General features: G+C 38.3%; 2 protein-coding genes across 2 annotated transcripts in view; one reads left to right on the top strand and one right to left on the bottom strand.

The window, feature by feature from the left end:
* Nucleotides 1-184: 184 nt before the first annotated feature.
* LOC110061436 (uncharacterized protein F13E9.13, mitochondrial-like) lies at nt 185-8412 on the bottom strand. Its single transcript, XM_020768280.2, has 4 exons — nt 7631-8412; nt 6181-6263; nt 5201-5535; nt 185-2349 (listed from the first exon to the last, which is right to left on the bottom strand). Exons 1-4 carry the CDS (start codon nt 7719-7721, stop codon nt 2031-2033), a joined length of 828 nt encoding a protein of 275 aa, XP_020623939.1. The 5' UTR covers nt 7722-8412; the 3' UTR covers nt 185-2030.
* A 302-nt stretch (nt 8413-8714) lies between these two features.
* Nucleotides 8715-18204, top strand: part of LOC110061455 (5-oxoprolinase-like) — a 30722-nt gene continuing 21232 nt past the window's right edge. Inside the window, exons 1-3 of the mRNA XM_020768292.2 lie at nt 8715-9043; nt 16480-16671; nt 17697-17828. Coding sequence (XP_020623951.2) covers nt 8882-9043; nt 16480-16671; nt 17697-17828 — 486 coding nt within the window. The 5' untranslated portion in view covers nt 8715-8881. The remainder of the gene's footprint in view (nt 9044-16479; nt 16672-17696; nt 17829-18204) is intronic.

The following is an 18204-nucleotide window of genomic DNA, read 5'->3' as shown; positions in this document are numbered from 1 at the left end:
CCTCAATTTTTTCATTTTCAAATTTCCTCAATTTGTTGATGAAAATATTGGAAGAGATATTGTTATTTAGGATATTTTTCATTTTAGTCAATGAATCCCGTAAACTTGGGGTATCACAAAGCTGATACCAGAATAATAACTCACTTTTGTGTGACCTGACAGAAGTCAATCAAATGACCAACAGTTACTGGTTTCAAGTTTAATGTTATTGAACAAGTTATAACTAGTTAGAACTAAAAGAAATTCAATTTTTCCACAAATTTATTCCATAACAATTTAACTCTGCTAAGTAAACAATAGATATAACTAATACCTATAACCCACTAAAGCCACAGGGACTACACCCACAAAACCATAATATTAAGAACTTGAAAGTATTTTCACTGCCAAAGCTCCCACCAGAATGTATATTTTAAAATTCATCAGTACAATACTACACATCTTAGTGACAGTAAAACTATTATCATAACGGCAGGTGAACTGATTATTGTAATCTTGATTCTTCTTATATGTTCAACAAACATTAATTTTTCCTTTTCTAACATTTTCTTATTATTAGTTTCTACAATTTAATGAATTCTAACTGAAGCTAACTAAGATATTGGAGGTCCAAAATCTGCTATGTGGTTACCCTCTCTTGATCATGAGGCCTGTTGGGAAGGGAGGGGGTATATCCTGCCTGAATTTCAGACTCTCTACCTTGTTGCAATTTAGGAAGGTCCTCACCTCACTGTCAGAATTTTAACACGTAATGTCATTGATCATCATTTTGTCAGCCCCCAAGTCACTGTTTCAATGAAAAGAAACTTGCTGGTCAGGAGTTATTTTTCTATGAAAAGAGTGTATATAATGCATGACATTACTGTGTAGAATTTTGCACCTGCAGATTAATTTAGTTTGTATTGAAATGTATGCTATAGATCTGTAAGAAAATTTATTTTGAAAATTTACATTAATTCATTTAACATAAATAAATAATGACAACCGACTATTGCAATAAAGGTCCATCTTGACACAGGATTTGGCAATCAAGATAGCAAACTAATTTAATTTCCACAAATCAAAATTGGATCACATCTACTCAAATCTTATGCTGCAGATTTAAATGAAAAAATAAAACAACTTTCATTATTGCATTGTACATCATTCTTGCATAGTTATAACAAAGTACATAAAAATGTACTTATTGAAATGATTTGATGTTGCATTTTATTATATAAACACCAGTGAAATACCAGGATTTTCCTTTTAATAAAAAATCATATCTTCATCGCACGCAGTGAAGATACTATTTTTATCTTTCACACTGTGAAGATATCATTCCTTTTTGATAACATTTTTCTCTTGTTATATTTGTTGATGTATGATCGAAACATCTTCAGATCTTCTTCAGTCATCTTCGGCAATCTTCAGTAATCTTCGAAAAATGTTCGCAAAATGTTTGGAAGCATCCGTCTGGCCTTCGCAATAATTTTGGAAAATCTTCGGAAATCTTCGGAAAGTGATCGGAAATCTTCAGAAAATCATCAAAAACATCGTCATTAGTATGTTTATATAATAAACAGAATATTACACGCCTGCTTGTGGATACGCATCCTATCTTCTCATGTTCAACTCAATATCTCATTCGTTCCCTGCGATCACTCATGAGATGTTGAGCTGAACGCTCGAAGATAAAATTCATTTAAAAACACAAGTTATAATATTTTAATTCAACATAATTATGGTATGGTGTCCTTAATTCAACTTGTTCACACTATGCCACCGGCACAAATGTTTCAGGGACATTTGCACTTACTCTAACATAGAGTTTTATTATATTAAAATTTATCACTAATAAATATTTTAAAATAACCATTGTTGAAAGGGCTTTTTAGTAAACCATGATAATTACAGTGGTCCTAAAGCCACATGATTTCAACAGGGTAGGGGTCATATAGCTCATTCAACAACATTTACTGGGTAGAACTCTATGTATTACAAAAGAGACTTAAATGACATTCTAGTTTGGTGATACACTCTCACTTTAGCTATCTTCTCATTCTTTCAATCTTAGCCATGAAGCTATGCACTTTTTCAAAATTAACTGGGTTTGACCAATGCCCCTCGTCCTTAAAGTACGATCCGACAATCATAGCATTTGCACCAAGGTACTGTTCCATGTTACAGTCATTCACCCCTGAGCCAATCAAGACTGGAATGTTCACTGCTTCTTTCACAAACTGCATTTCTTTTAAACTCGTGACTTCCCCAGTTGCTTTTCCTGTTAAAACCACTCCATCAGAGTGAAAGAACTCTGCTGCTTGAGCAATTTCCAGGATATTAACATCAGATGTTATAAAGTGGGAGCTGTGAAATCAAATGGAAGTTTAGCTTCATGTGAGATGTCCTGTTAAGTGAAAATTTAGTAGTAGAGTCTACCATTTAAAAGCAGACAGTGCTAAATTAAGGCAGAAACCTCCATAAAGATCACTGATCCTATAGTATTTCCAAGTTGCCCTTTACTCTGGTTTAAAACAAGTCTTAGTGCAGAACCTTTCATACCGCAATTGGTTTTACTATCGTCTTATTTCCACACCAGGACTCATTTTAAAAAAGAGATAATATAGCCACTTGGAAATGGCCTATTAAACTTGCTTCTTGGAAATGGATAGGACATTCTCTAACCGGATGGCCAGCCACTCTCTTGGGTGTCCAACTTAGATAGAGTTCACTGTAAAAGATAATCCACAATGAGGTTGTAATATGACTAATGAGGTAAGTGCACCCTCGGGATAAAAGGAGGTCACTGGCCACTTAATAGTAGCCTGTAGTACAGGCAGATTAGTGGGCTCTAGCGCAATACACAAGTGTGCATGAAGCGCAAAAACGAGCACAAATTGCGAGGCGAGAAAAATCCACCTGTAGTCAAACCATTGTTTATGTTCTACCGCACCGTTGAAATGATTGGCATGAAAGAATGAGAGAGAACAAAGCAATTCAATTTACTGGCGCTAAAAAATGTCTTAAATAACCAATTTACAAATGTATACATGACACAAAACAGTCAACAGACGTGAACATCTGACGTCACGTGGCTTAAAGCAACCAATCAACAAAAATCGTTCGCCAGGCAAACGGTTGGAAGAGCATAAACAATGGTGTGACTACAGGCAGATTTTTCTCACCTCGTGCTTTGCCCCGGCTCATGTATCGCGCAAGAGCCCGCTAATCCACCTGTGCTGCAGGCTACTTAATAGGGGTTTGTTTACCTTGAAAATTTTCAACATCAGGCTAATTTCTCAGTGAACATGGAGTTGCTTAAGGTTACAGTATACCTTCAGGTCAACAATTTTCTTCAAATTTGGATTTTGGGTCAAAGTAGTGGTCAAAGAATAATCTCTAATTTCTGAAAAAAAAATTTGAAAAAGACTAAATATTGGTGGAGAAATAGCGGTTTTACGTTTTCGCCGGAAGTAAAAGTTTACCTCTTGATTGACAGCCCTATGGCGTGTATACAATCAACCGAGACGATTTTCGCGGGAATTACCTATACGGATGTCACGATCAGCATTGTTGTTCTGACTACCAAGCATTTTTGGTATAAGGTGTCATTCTATTAAGTTATAAGTAAACATAGACCACGTTAAAAACATGGATCAGTTCGAAAAAGTGGAAACAGCCAAGAACGAACGATTTTTTTGCCTGCCTTATACAATAGTTATAGCTTCATCCGCATGCCAAACTTTCGCTTCTTCACTAGAAGCGAAAGTTTGGCATGCGGATGAAGCTATAACTATTGTATAAGGCAGGCAAAAAAATCGAGGTAAGACAAAAGAAAGGTTCTGTAAAAATTTGGGAGCTTGACAGCAATAATGGGGATGTTGACAGAGACTCCGATTAATCCAATATCGACGAATTGGACTCATTGAGACCCATTGAAATATTATCCATGCACAGTTGACCACACACAGTTGCTCTGCTGCACTTTCTTTTATTTGTTTTCTTCGTCCAGCCACTCTAGCGTTCGTATCCTTTTTCATGACCAGCTTCAGGAAAAACCGAGTTACAGAAAAATTATCTCTCTGCCTTCGGCGCCTTGAGCGCATTGCAAAACACAAGGGTTTTTTGGAGATTCGCGCGTATATTTCATCAGGAGATTAACGGTAGAAAACTTTCCCTGCACTGATTGGCTCAGTTATCTGAGAACCTAGTTGAAGGTGTTTGTGGGCAGAGTTTGTTTGCGAGGCAGAAGATTTTTCTTAGCGTTGTTTTCTCGAATAAATTTCTTTGCTGGAAGCAGACACTTAAAAGAGTTATAACTCAAAGGGAATTTGTTCAATTGCCCTCAAATTTGGACAGTAGGTAGTTTAACATATAAACTACAAAAACATGTCTGCAAATTGTTAATTTCAAAATACTTTTTCTTTGAGAGCAATTTTTGTACGGTCACTCTACATTTTTTTAATCCTATTTCGAAAATGTTCTGTAACTTTTTATTGCAATTGAATATGGCAAAACACAGACATGTTTTTTAAGTGCTTTGGGCCCTGAAACCGAGGAAAAAATGAAATTGGCGAAAAACAAAATTCCCTTTGACTTGCAGCTTTCGAAAGGTGATTCGGGCACTTGCATTTAGTGGTCATGAAAAGTTCGACAATTCATTTTATTTCAAAATTCTTGGTATAGTTTGATAGCCAGCTCTATAAGCTTTAATTTGATATAGGGGTTTAGGTATCTACCACTTATACTGCATGTGCTACATCGCTTGCACACGAGACACCCCTGAAGGTATAAGGTAACCTTAAGAGACAATTGTTATAAAAATGTGTACGAATGTTTTTATCACTCGTCACGTTCTATTTCAGACTCTTATCCGCCATCGCCTTTTCCAAAACAAAGGTAATTTAGACTGTGCATTAAATTCTGGGTGGCCTTTTAATAGAGGTAAAGACAATAGAAAAAACCTCACCAGGAAGACCAAAAGGTGGCCGTAGCCGCTTACTAGAGGTGGCCAGTTAATAGCGGTCTTATTTACAATATTTTACTGACAATAATTTCAGGACTTTGATAACTTGCCGCTTAATATAAGGGGTGGCCACGTAATAGAGGTTCGACTGTAGAGGAGACAACTGAAATATTCAGGATTTCAATAAGCAGCAAGTGAGTCACTGACTTCTTTTCTTGAAAATCATAGCCATGCAGTAGCAACGATACATACCTGTGCTTTTTCTTGATATCAGTAAAAACTAAAATATCATCTGCCTCAATGTGCTTCCTGTATCGGAGCAGTTCACCAGCATCTGAATTCATTGTCCCTTCATCAGCAATGTGTGAGAACACAAATCCTTCGGCACGGATAAACTGAAGACCAGCTGCTTTTGCCACTGCAAGAGCTTCCTTATTTGCCCCTGCCAATATTTGAATACCACATGGCAAGTTGTTCGCTTCTTTTTTGACTTCATTGCAAACTACACTCATTGATGCAACAATTTCTGGTCCAACTTGTCGATTTAGATATGGAATGTCATGCATATTCTCCACCATGATAGCATCCTGAGAAAATAAAAGCAACTGTCTTACTCCTTCAAACCCAGGAACAAGATAAGGAGTAAGAAAAGATACCACTTTTCTTACTGATCACAGTGTATGATACTCCTTTAATGTTTCATGCAATATAACATTATTATATAATTAATCTTAATCTTACAAAATATATCCTGTCAATGTTTTACATGTACTTGGAATGTAAGAACAGACAATGATCAGAATTTTAACTTGAAGAGCACAAATTTAAAATAAAGGATACAATTAACAAACTTCCACCACATAAAAACAATTATAATTATGTATTTTCTTTCTTCAACTGTTTGACTACCAAGGCCTTTGACTATGAAGGCATTATTGATCTTTTTGTTGTAAAATTTAGCACTATATATGAAATAAATTATTATTTATTCTATCTTTTTGTTTCTGGCAATACCTGGAAAATAGCAATACTTACAATATTGCAATGAGCTAAGTGTATTAGACCACATTAATAAAGGTTACTTACTTTACTTTATTTGCTTATTATGTTCCTAGTTAAAAACTACCCTATGTGGCATGGATATACTCAGGTACATGACTGTATACGACACATATGAGCCTAGGAACACAGGCTGCTAGCTGGTACCAAGATGAACAAGTCAAGGTCCTTACCACTCCAGCATTTTTGTAATTAGTCGCATCAGAACAAGCCATGCTAATTATTTCACTCATAGACAGGTGATTTCTTGGAGTTCCTTTAATTAAAAGAAGAGAAAGGCAGGCTAATGTTAATTTATTACATATTGAATAGTCCCAACTCTAAACAGACGTATTGCAAAGATCAGAATCAAGCAAAACAAGTTTGATCCCTGGACACATTAGATCTCTCACTGCCTGGACTACCTCAACCCAGACCTGATCTTGTGTACTGAAGGCATCCAAGGTTGAGTGTGGATCAATACCCTCGATCAACCCTTGATCAACATCTCAATCGACACTTGATCAACATCTCGATTAATGCTTGAGCAACACTCCATTGACAGCCGGTCGAGACATTGATCGAATGTCAACTGACTCATATGTATTGATCGACACCTGATGCAGGGGTTTCATTAATGTTTTCAGCAGGAGGGTAACTAGTTTTCACATGTGGCCAAAACTATTAGAACTGAACTTCATTGTGAGAAAAACTTTCTGCTAGATGGTCAAACCAGCCAGGCAAAATTTTCCTCACAGCCAGTCAATTTGCTCGGTGCCTGGTGCCTAGCCCATGTTACCCCTGTTGATGGCATGTCTGTGAAAATTGGTCAACTCTCGACAGAGATGAAGATCGAGTGTCAACCAAGGTGTTGCTCCAGTGTCGATAGAGTATTGAGGATTGATCAAGGGTCAATTGAGGGGATCCACCTAGGGTATCGATTGACACTCGACCACAGATGCCTTTGGTACAAAAGCTCCAGTCAATCTATGAGCCCAATACTATGGAAACAACTTCTGGCTTTCATTGCAGTAAATCAAGCCACTAAAACTCACCAAAAGAATTGTTTATCTTGGGAAAAATAAAAAATATATAGCTACCTCAAACCTGTATCTCAATCTTGTAACATAACTGATGTTTCTAATAAAGTGTATGAATGTATGTTAGTGTCTTTTAAGACTTCCCTTATGAAAGCAAAATCCAGAAGGTACCATACAAACTCATTATTTCGGACTAAGTTTACATAATTTTTGATATGGCAGATTGCACCAAGAAAAGCTATATTGAAAGCTAACTGAGACTTCTCGTAACTGTTAATTAAACCTACCATCTGCTGATCATTCGAAACTTTTCTTATTAGCTTATACCCTATTCAGTTATCGTATACCGTAAAAAAAAATATTTACCATATATACTATATTAATTATTATAGCTAAAAATCAGGGCAAATAAAAGTTGAGGTGTTTCTATTCCAGCAACACCACGGCGGGGCTTAATGATTAGTTTACAATATTTATGCGTACTCATATCACACTTCAAGGAAAGTGTTAAAATGCGGTTAAAACCCCATTAAAGAAACCTTCGTCTTAGAAACCAACAGCTCCGTGCAAAGTCAAGGAAAGATGAAAATAACTACCACATTACCTGGGAGTGCTTGTACATGAATCATTCCAATTACCACGGCCGACCTCCGACCAAAAATACGAGTAAACTTCGACACTGCACTTGCAGCCATGTTTCTCAGCCTGGTCGAATCAGCCTCGCTTTCCTTCTGTGTACCGGAAGTCGATTTTTTCCTGCACTTCCTGTTTGGGTACTAGGGTCTCCGAGGACGGGAGTTTTTATGCAAGGCTACTACGAAGACTACAAAGAGTCTACAAAGTGAAAGATGTTATCATTTTAGGAAGATTTTATAATTATGAGAAGGGCGGGAGTTTCATTTATCACTGCATGTAGGCTTACTGTAATTTTCCAGTTTTAGAATACAGTCGAACCACCGGTTGCGACCACCTCTCGTAAGCGATCACCTCTCCTCAACGACCAATTTCCCAAATACCAAAAGTTTCCAAGTCAAATCACTATATTTGGAACCTCTTGTAAGCGAACCTCTCGTAAGCGACCGCGACCACTTTTAGAGCGAAAAGTTTAAAAGTTTCTTTGATTTTTAACCTCCCGTAAGCGACCACTCGACAGATACACTCTTTTGTATAAGAATATAGACTACGAGCAGTCTCTCTTTCCCTCGAAAATCCGCGGGGTAGAACGCAAAACAAGAAAGAGTGCGAGCGTGACTGTGAGTGTGACGTGCGAGTGGTGATGCCGCGAGCCGCTAGTAGCGCGGGCGTCGGAAGACGGGCGAAAAGAGACAAAAGCTCGAAACTTTCCTTATCACCAAGGCCAAAATAATACTTGAAATCACTTGATATTTCTAAACAAAGATCTAAGAAGAATTAAATAAGTCTTTCCGTGGAAATTTTATAATAATTTCAGACTACCGGGCTAGCCGGCTGGGTATCTAGACACATGTTAAAAATTTAAAGAAAAAATGCACATACACTGTACTCTATCAGTCTTAACAGAGACCGTAAATGTGTTATAATTTCAGAAAATTAGAAATGATATACCTCTGCAGTCACCATATGCTAATGAGGAAACATTTTGACCCAATATGGTCAAGGCTCTCGTAAGCGACCACCTCCCTAGCGATCCCTAGACTGTTCAATCGCTGAACGTGCGGATAGAATCGCGAGAGAACTGGACACCAACGCAAAACGGAAGACTTGACTGGGTGGATGGTGGGGACCTTTGTCTTTCGAGTGCGTAAGTAGACAGGCTGTGAATAATCTACCTCCTCCCGTAAGCGCTTTATACAGGAGGTTCGACTGTATTGGAACTATGGCGGGCGGCAAATTCAGATTTGCGATCGACCGTGGCGGAACTTTCACAGATGTTTACTCAGAATGTCCAAACGGAGAAGTTAGAGTGATGAAGCTGCTATCTGTGGATCCTGCCTATCCCGATGCTCCAAAGGAAGGAATAAGAAGAATATTACAAGAGGTAATTTACTCGTCGCGTCCGCGCACGAAAACTTTAGGCCTAACAGGAGCCTTGTCCATAGGTCGCTCATATTCCCCGGGGAATGGTCTCCGTGATCAGCCCCGGGCTTCTTTGCTACAGTTTTGGTCAAAATGCTCATTCCTTATCTAACAATGTGTGACTGAGGACCTTCGCTGATACGCGAAATGCACCCACAACACAAAGGTATATCAAGCGAAGTTGTTGTTCGATGGAGAGCAAACAACAGAATATTTAACAATTATTCTTTGAAATCGAGGTGAATAGTGGCATATTTACCGAACCGCCTCGCGGCTCGATAAATCTCTGCCGCTATATTCACCGCGATTTCAAAGAATAATTGCACAGTCATGACAAAATGATGCAAATGTTGAGAGCAATGCAAATATTTTTACCAGGCCAAAAATATAAGGATCAAAATAAAAATATGGTGTAGGTATTATAAAACCGATCTTATTGCGTACACATTATGTATGCGTACAGTTAATTACATGCACCCTAACGCAATTTAATAGCTAACCAAGAGTCACGCAATCGCTTTTTCGCGGTCATCTTCGACGAAAATTTGGATTATCGGGGATTATTCTTGGCCCGTTTCTTCCTATATGTTGTTTTTAACAAAGCATTCAGTTCATGCTAGTTCGTGAACAGAATTTGAAGCTGTCATATTCTTCTCGCAACGCCCAAATAATTAACAATTATTCACCGAGGTGGAGGTGAATATCCATCACTTTCACCGACACTGTGGTGAATAATTGTTTTAGTATATACCACGCAAGCTGAATAATTAGCGGACCAAAACGTTATTTTATGTGTGACAAGCGGTCGGAAATTTTAAAATCTCTCGCGGCGGCTGCTCGGAGTTGAATAGTACTTGCTAATCACCTCTGAGTTAACCAATCAGAGCGCGCGAAAAGCACTATTAACTTGTGTGGTATATGCTAACACGCAATATTCAAGAAACAATAATCAATCAGTGTTTATTTTGTAACCAAATGCAGACTTACTCTTTACAGGGTCAATAGATTAGCAAAGGAAAAACGGCAAACTGTTCCTTCTTCTTGATATATTTTCAATGTTCAAGGGAGAAAACACACTGATTGTCACATATTAAAATAATTCTTCTGTAAGGTCTAGATAGCAGCAGACATGTAAATATTTTAAGGAAAACGACCAATTTTTTAAGTTTGCAAGACATGTTTCGACAGAGCTTCTGTCATCTTCAGTTGAATGAATGATTACAAAGCAAGTTGAATAATAAGTAGGTAAAAATGCTAATTAAGACAAATAGTAACAACAAGAACGTGAAAAGGTGTAAGTTAAAAGGATAATTTTAGATTTACATGGTGTAATTGCTGATTGAGGGAAGGTAGTTCTTTTTGAATATGAATAGCCTCCTTTATCTTGAGTTGAAAGCTGGTAGTGGCGTGATCTAAAATATGAAAGCAGTCTATTGAACACAATGAGCGACAACGTTCAGAATTCTGAAGATGTTTGAAGATGTGAGAGGCCCTATCAACGGCTAAGTGCTCACGTACGCGTGTGGAAAAATGTCGGGAGGTTTCGCCGACATAACAGGCATTACAGCCCGCACATGTAAACTTATAAACCACACGTGAACGAAGCCCGTCGTGGATAGGGTCTTTCACACCAAAAAGGTTACCTATCTTGAAGGTAGATAGGTAACCTTTTTGGTGTGAAAGACCCTATCCCCGACGGGCTTCGTTCACGTGTGGTTTATAAGTTTACATGTGCGGGCTGTAATGCCTGTTATGTCGGCGAAACCTCCCGACATTTTTCCACACGCGTACGTGAGCACTTAGCCGTTGATAGGGCCTCTCACATCTTCAAACATCTTCAGAATTCTGAACGTTGTCGCTCATTGTGTTCAATAGACTGCTTTCATATTTTAGATCACGCCACTACCAGCTTTCAACTCAAGATAAAGGAGGCTATTCATATTCAAAAAGAACTACCTTCCCTCAATCAGCAATTACACCATGTAAATCTAAAATTATCCTTTTAACTTACACCTTTTCACGTTCTTGTTGTTACTATTTGTCTTAATTAGCATTTTTACCTACTTATTATTCAACTTGCTTTGTAATCATTCATTCAACTGAAGATGACAGAAGCTCTGTCGAAACATGTCTTGCAAACTTAAAAAATTGGTCGTTTTCCTTAAAATAATTCTTCTGTAGTTATTGTAACTACTGTTGAACCCCGCTATTTCGAACTCTCGGAGACTTAGCGAAAATGATGTCACGCAATAAGAGATAAAATCAAAAACCATTCAGTGGATAAAGTCAAGAAATTGTGATATTTGGTGACGTTACGTGAACACTCTCTATAAAACCGCTAGAAGTCACGTGACTATACTTTGCGGTTTCAACGCCGAGAAGCAGGTTTCGTTTTCATGTAAGTGATTTACCTGAATGTTTTTTATCTCGAATTTCTGTTTATACCACGTTTTTAGTAAGAACATTAGTAAACCAGTCTTTTTAGTACATGGTTAGATGTAATTTTTAGCCAATGAGTGAAAATAGGACTTTTTGTTGCTATTTGAAAATCACTGAAACACTGCTGTTGTCTGGAAATGTAATATGGCGGCCTTTTTTTACAGTTTGTTTTATTGATACAAACATATTACAATATTGCAACAAATTACAAAAGTAGTGCAAAAAAAGAGGGGCGTTACAACTGATAATATTCTTAATGAAAAATAGTAGATAATGTTTACGATAATAAATATTACAAACAATATGTCTCTCTAGCTTTGTACAAATGTATATAGCTGGGGGAAAGGGTAACATAGTCACGTCAAGTCATTTGTCTATTTCAAGCTGGATAATAAATTTGGATATGAATTCAGCAGTATCTTGTTTTTTTTGCATTGTTTTGCAAGCATAGTGGTATTGCTTTGCATATAACAGAAGAAAACGCAAATCCTTTGTTTGGTTATCACAAAGATTGGTGTTTGGTGTTGGTAAATTGAGAAAGCATTGTAGCGAGGTAAGGCTGACATTGATTTGGTGTAAACTATTGAACCATATGCATTGAAGAGACGCGTCACATAATTTCAAGAGAGATTGACAATCAAAGAATGCATGTTAAATAGAGTCATTTTCACCGCACAGAACACATTTGACACGGTCAGTTATTCCAAATCGATTAAGTTCTTTATTAGTGACTAGTATTCTGTGCAAAAACTTGAAATAGAATTGTCTTAGCTTATTATCCCGAGTGATTTTATAATTGTTTTGGATACAGTTCACCCATTTGTCAGCAACTTCAGGACAATTTTTCCGCCATGATTTAATCGCAGTACGTTCTGTTTTGATTTCCTCTACACAAAATTTATAAAACTGCTTGCAGAAAGTTTTCTTTGAATTGAGAGTGATATCTTTAGATAGTTGGAAATCGAAGTTTTCGCAAACTGAATTCAGATCCCCAAGGTCCATATGAACTGATGCATAACTTTTGAGATAAGCGGGAATAGCTGAGGTGATTTGGTAGTATTGCAGAAAGTTAACTTTGATGTTATATTTATCGCTGAATTCTTGTGGTGAAAGATAATTACCTTGATTGTTCAGCAAGTCTTGCACAAAAAGAACATTACTATCCCGCCAGGCCCTCCAAGAGACCGATTTGTTTTCTATAGTTATATCTCTGTTGTTCCACAAAATGAATTCGTGTTTCAAGGGATCTTCGTAATTGCAGTTCTTGAAAGTGATCACGGAGTTCTCGGTAAAAGAGAGGGAATTTTCTGTCTAATTTCTCGACACTGTAATTACAGTTTAGAAGAAAAGGAGTCCGCCATTTTTATCGAAGTAGTAATTAGGGATTGCCGTCCAGGTGTCATGAGTGTTATTTAAGAGTCTACTTACCCAACTGAGACGTAGCGCTGTTATAACAGCCTGTCCTGAAACAGGGAAAGCGTAGCACACCCTTAGTTAGATAAGGGGTGGAACAAAACCTGTCGCTTGATCTTATCTCTCTTATTCTTCCATAGGAAAGCAAACAGTTTACTTTGGGTATGTTGTATCGCTGTTTCTGGAACAGAAAGCATGGAGGCAGTATAGATTAGCCGAGACAAACCTAGAGATTTTGCTGGCATAGTTCTTCCAAAGAGTGTCAGGTCCTGGCGGCCTTTTTTTTTATTCTTTCATGTTTTCGTACCTTAACTGATAGAGGTCACAAACGAGAAGCGAACAGTTTTCCGAGCTCAAGGGAAACTGTGAGCTAGGTTTATAAGCTGACGAATTTTTAAACCGTGTTTAAATGAAGATTAAATGTAAATTTTCTTGGCATTGACGGGCATTTATTAACTTCTCCGGGCTGCTGCCAGTCCGATTGGATGTTGTACAGGTTAAATTTGCCTCTTAAACCTTTTGCCGCGTTTTGTACAGTGGTGAACGATCTAACCTATTCTCTAAACTTTGTTCTTTCGCAAATGTAGAGTGCTTGCACCTTTCGTCTTCAAAAACTGAGTAAGACGTGGAAGGTTCTTAGAATGTCTTGTTGGGTCCGACTCCGGCATATTTCACTTCAAGCTCAAGTGTATGTTTTTGTCCTCACGGCTTCTTATCTTACAACCTTCGCGATAACTAGTTTAGCACTTTTTGCTGAACTTTGAACTTTGCTTTGAATTTTTGAATTTTTTAAATATTTTTTTTGCTTTAAATTTTTGTCCGCCATTTTGTTTGTCCGAGCTAAATTTTGTCCGAGTTTGTCAATCATTTTCAATTTCACGGTTTTGCACTCAAGTTCACTTTTTTGCACTGATGAAATTGCACTGATGTGGGATTAACTGACATGTTCTTAGCCAACTGAATTCTTGTATATTATTATTAATAGCAGTGCACCAGTCAAAGTAAATCCCCCCCGGCCCCTCAACCCGAGAATTGGAGGGGACTTGGACAAAACGACTCGAAAAACGGAGCTAACGTCGCTACCCCCAGCGAAATACTTTCATTCCAATGTCCTCGGTTGTCCCCGCCTACCAGTGAACGTATATGCTGAGGCACCAATTTTATTTGGTTCAAAATGTTTCAAACCGGTTTGGTTTACAATTGTTTTTTTATTGTCTTATATTAATCATCATAATCTGAAACAAAGGAAAAAATAAATCAAGCTGGTTTCATAAATTGTAGGGTGAGAACAAAAAAACACCCACAAGAAACACGTGCAGGATATGACTAAAATCCTGCCCTAGAAAATGCATAATGTAATGTAAGCGGGGTTCACAGATTTGACGTTAAATCTGTGAGCCTCAATTAATTAAGGCGATGACCTTAAACAAGAATTCTATGACACTCTCCAAGGTGTTTTAGATCACACGCCTCCACGTGACATCGGAATTCTTATTGGGGACCTTAATGCCAAAATAGGCAACACTGGCAGAGAGAGGAAAGCACTGAAACACATCTGGCAGGAGTCCTGCGATCAAGTCCCAGGCGAAAGGAAAAGAAGCCAGAAGGAGTGGCCCTCGGCAGAGACATGGAAACTGATCACACAGGGGAAATACTCGAAAGTCAAAATCAGTAGATGTAGTCGGACGTAAGGAAAAGTGCCAAGAAAGACAAGAAGGAGTTCTTCAATACTCTTGCCACGGAAGCAGAAAGCAGGACAGCGAAACATGAAAACGCTTTATGACATAACTAGAACAATGTTGGGAGAGAGAAGTAGACAGTCAAAGTCAGTTAAGAACAAGGAAAGCGTTACCATAACTACAGAGCAAGAACAAAGGACAAGATGGGTGGAACATTTCCGAGACACTTTGAATAGACCACCCCCCACAGAAATGCCAAGCATCACTGCTACTGAAGGGTCTCTACTCAACGTTAATGTCAACCCACCAGCTAAAGCAGAAATTGAGCGAGCGCTGAAGCAGCTGAAGAATGGGAAAGCAGCAGGTTCAGATGACATCTCACCTGAAGTTCCTAAAGTAGACCCAAAAACTACAATAGCCACGTTACACCCGCTTTTTTCATTCAGATCTGGGAAATGGAGAAGTTTTCATCGGAATGGAAGAATGGGTACCTTGTCAAGCTGCCCCAAAAAAGGGAATATTGGGTTCTGCAAGAACTGTAGGGGAATTATGTTCCTTTCAATTCCCAGCAAGGTTTTCTGCCACATTATCCTAGAGAGGCTGAAACATGCCCTAGATCACAAACTGCCTCGTGAGCAGGCAGGATTTAGGAAACACAAATCTTGCACCGCTCATATTGCATCCCTGAGGATAGCCATCGAACAATCTACAGAAAGGCAGACTCCACTATGAACTTTATTGACTTCGAAAAAGCTTTCGACAGCGTCGACAGGAACCTCATGGGTCGCTATGGAGTTCAACCAAAGTTTTTTAAGTTGATCCAGGAGCTTTATGAAGCCTTAATTATCCTGTCAAGTCATTCACAACAGGAAAGTATCAGAGCCATTTGAGATGAACACAGGGTCCGCCAAGGCTGCTTGCTGTCACTAATGATCTTCATAATGGTCGTCGACTGGATTATGAGAGGGGTAGAGAATCAGGGTAAAACAGGTATACAATGAACACTTACAACTCAACTCCATGACTTCGAGAAACTGCAACTATGCAAATCAAGACCGACCATCTGGCAATGGTTGCAGAGAAAACTGGCCTCAGGATCAGCAAAGAAAAGACCAAAGTCATGAGAACTAACAGCAGGCAGTGGGAGAAGATCAAGCTGAAAGATGTGGAACTGGAGGACAGGTTCACAGCTTTACGTATTTAGGAAGTATCCTCACAGTAGACGAAGGAGCGGACGAAGATGTAAAAAGCAGTATACGCAAAGCGAGGCAGGCCTTTAATACCCTAAGACCAGTGTGGAACTCAATATCAATATCCACAAAAACCAAGCTACGAATCTTTACTACCAATGTGAAGTCCATTCTTCTACACAGGTTCAAGACCTGGAGAGTTACAAGATCCATATTAAACAAGCTGCAAACCTTCCGTAATCAACGACTATAAAGTGACAGCAATCTTATTACTGAAATCACGTAATTGCCTACGGACTGCATTAGCGGCTATCTGATCTTTGAAGAGAAGAACTATTCTGAACGTGTTATCATCATCGGTTTTCTTTTCTGGCTTAGTTGCAATATTTTGAATATACGTATTAATGGTGGAACTTATAAGGCCAATTGGATAATCAAGTCGGGAGAATATAGAGCGTTACTTGGCACATTCCTCAGTAAAAGCTTCTGTCGTGGATGACATGTGTCAGGCGCGATGCAGCATGGTCTTCAATCAACCAATTTTTGTGAACAAAAAATTGGAGAAAGACTAGTTTTAATACCACTAACTCGGAAAAGTTCTAAATCGATCATCCCAGTAGTGCACTCTGCGCTAAAAATTTGAATACTTCCATTGTCATTTCTCTTCTTCTGCTTAGGTGACGGGAGTTAAGATGCCAGCAGATCAACCAATTGATCCAAAGTACATTGAATGGATCAGGATGGGAACTACAGTAGCTACTAATGCTCTGTTAGAACGGAAAGGAGAACGAATGGCTCTTGTTATTACTGAAGGATTCCATGATCTTTTGCACATTGGTAACCAGACAAGACCAAATCTATTTGATCTGGTAAGGAGTTACACATGAATTTTAGCCTTACCAACGCTTTTCAAGTCAGATTGCGCTATGTCAACCCATGCATGTTGATATCTATAAACCTTCTTTAGGCCATAATCATCCACATTTAAATTACATTACTGATCACCTCAAACATATATATCAGAGTAAACAGAATAGAATATATATATGACTGGATTTATGAAAACCGTGTCAGTACTTTCCCCCAGTAAATTCCCATATGCACTTTGATTTCACAACTCCTTAAGCCTTTTATATACCATTTTGCCTAAAAAGGTACCCCTTTCGTATATACCTTTTATTGAAAAAAGAACCCCTTTCCCATAGCTAATTATCTACTTACGAACACTATAACTGCTGTAACTCACGGATCGGTCTCTAATGACCTTCAAAAATGGAGGTCTTCTTGTCATTTTCATATAGTACTTAATAAATTAAATGATACAGCCATAAGGTGCGTCTGTTCGGAATGTTTTAATTAAAGGCCCTTTTAAATAACTAAATGGCGGATTTCCCTACCCTTTCATATACCTCAACTTGTGAAATCCCTACCCTTTTATATACCTGAAGCCTGAAGTACCCCCTGAGGTACCCCCTGGACATGAAAGCAACTTTCACTAGGGGTATTTCTGCTCCTCTCTGGATGGGATTTAAGTCCATCTCAACGTTACCCTCAGCATTAAATTCTCCGGTACACATTGATACAATTGGGTGAAGAGAGACACTGCTAAGTAAGAGAAAGGTTCTACCCAAGAACACAACACAATGTCCCCGGCCAGCTATGGTTCCAACGTGGACCGCTCGATGTGGAGTCAAACACTGTAACCATGAGGACACTGCACCTTCCAATTTCATTGCGAGAATACAATATTTGCTACTCATCTTCATCTTCACCTTCATCTTCATCTGCATCTTCATCTTCACCATCATCATCACCATCATCATCGTCATCATCATCATCATCATCTTTTTTATCCGTTAAACAAGCCAAAGAGTTGTATTTGTCTTGTTATCAGAAAGCAACTTGTCCTGAAGTTTTGTATGATGAGGTGATTGAAGTTAAAGAGCGGGTTGTTCTCGTACAAGAGAGAAGCGAAATCAAACTTCCAGATGAGAGTTTCTTAGTTACAGCAAGCACAGGAGAAAAGGTGAGCAGACGGAGATGTATATTGGAGAAAAAATGTTTTATTCGTCTACTTATATGTTTGATGCATGACGTGTAGAACATTTTTGCGTTCTATTTGCTATTATTGTATGGCTTGTATTTGAAGCCGATATACTTATTCTCCCATATTATGCCCACGGATCGATTGCGGGCCTGCAAAAAGCCATATAATAAACGATGCAACTTATTAATCTTGAACGTTTGGTCATCACGAGAAATTCTCAAACCTCGGCCTGATCACTGACCTTGCCATCGCTAGGTCAATACGGCAAGGTCTTGGTTTGAGATTTTCTAGAAAAGACCTCACTCTCAGTTAATAAGAAGTTATTAATAGTATTTTTACACATATACTGTTAATT

This window comes from Orbicella faveolata, unplaced genomic scaffold (assembly GCF_042242905.1).
Source record: "Orbicella faveolata isolate gen_17 unplaced genomic scaffold, um_ofav_v1 contig_3, whole genome shotgun sequence".
NCBI lineage: Eukaryota > Metazoa > Cnidaria > Anthozoa > Scleractinia > Merulinidae > Orbicella > Orbicella faveolata.
Note: the sequence above shows the minus strand (reverse complement) of the source record. Positions and strands in the feature narration are given on the sequence as shown.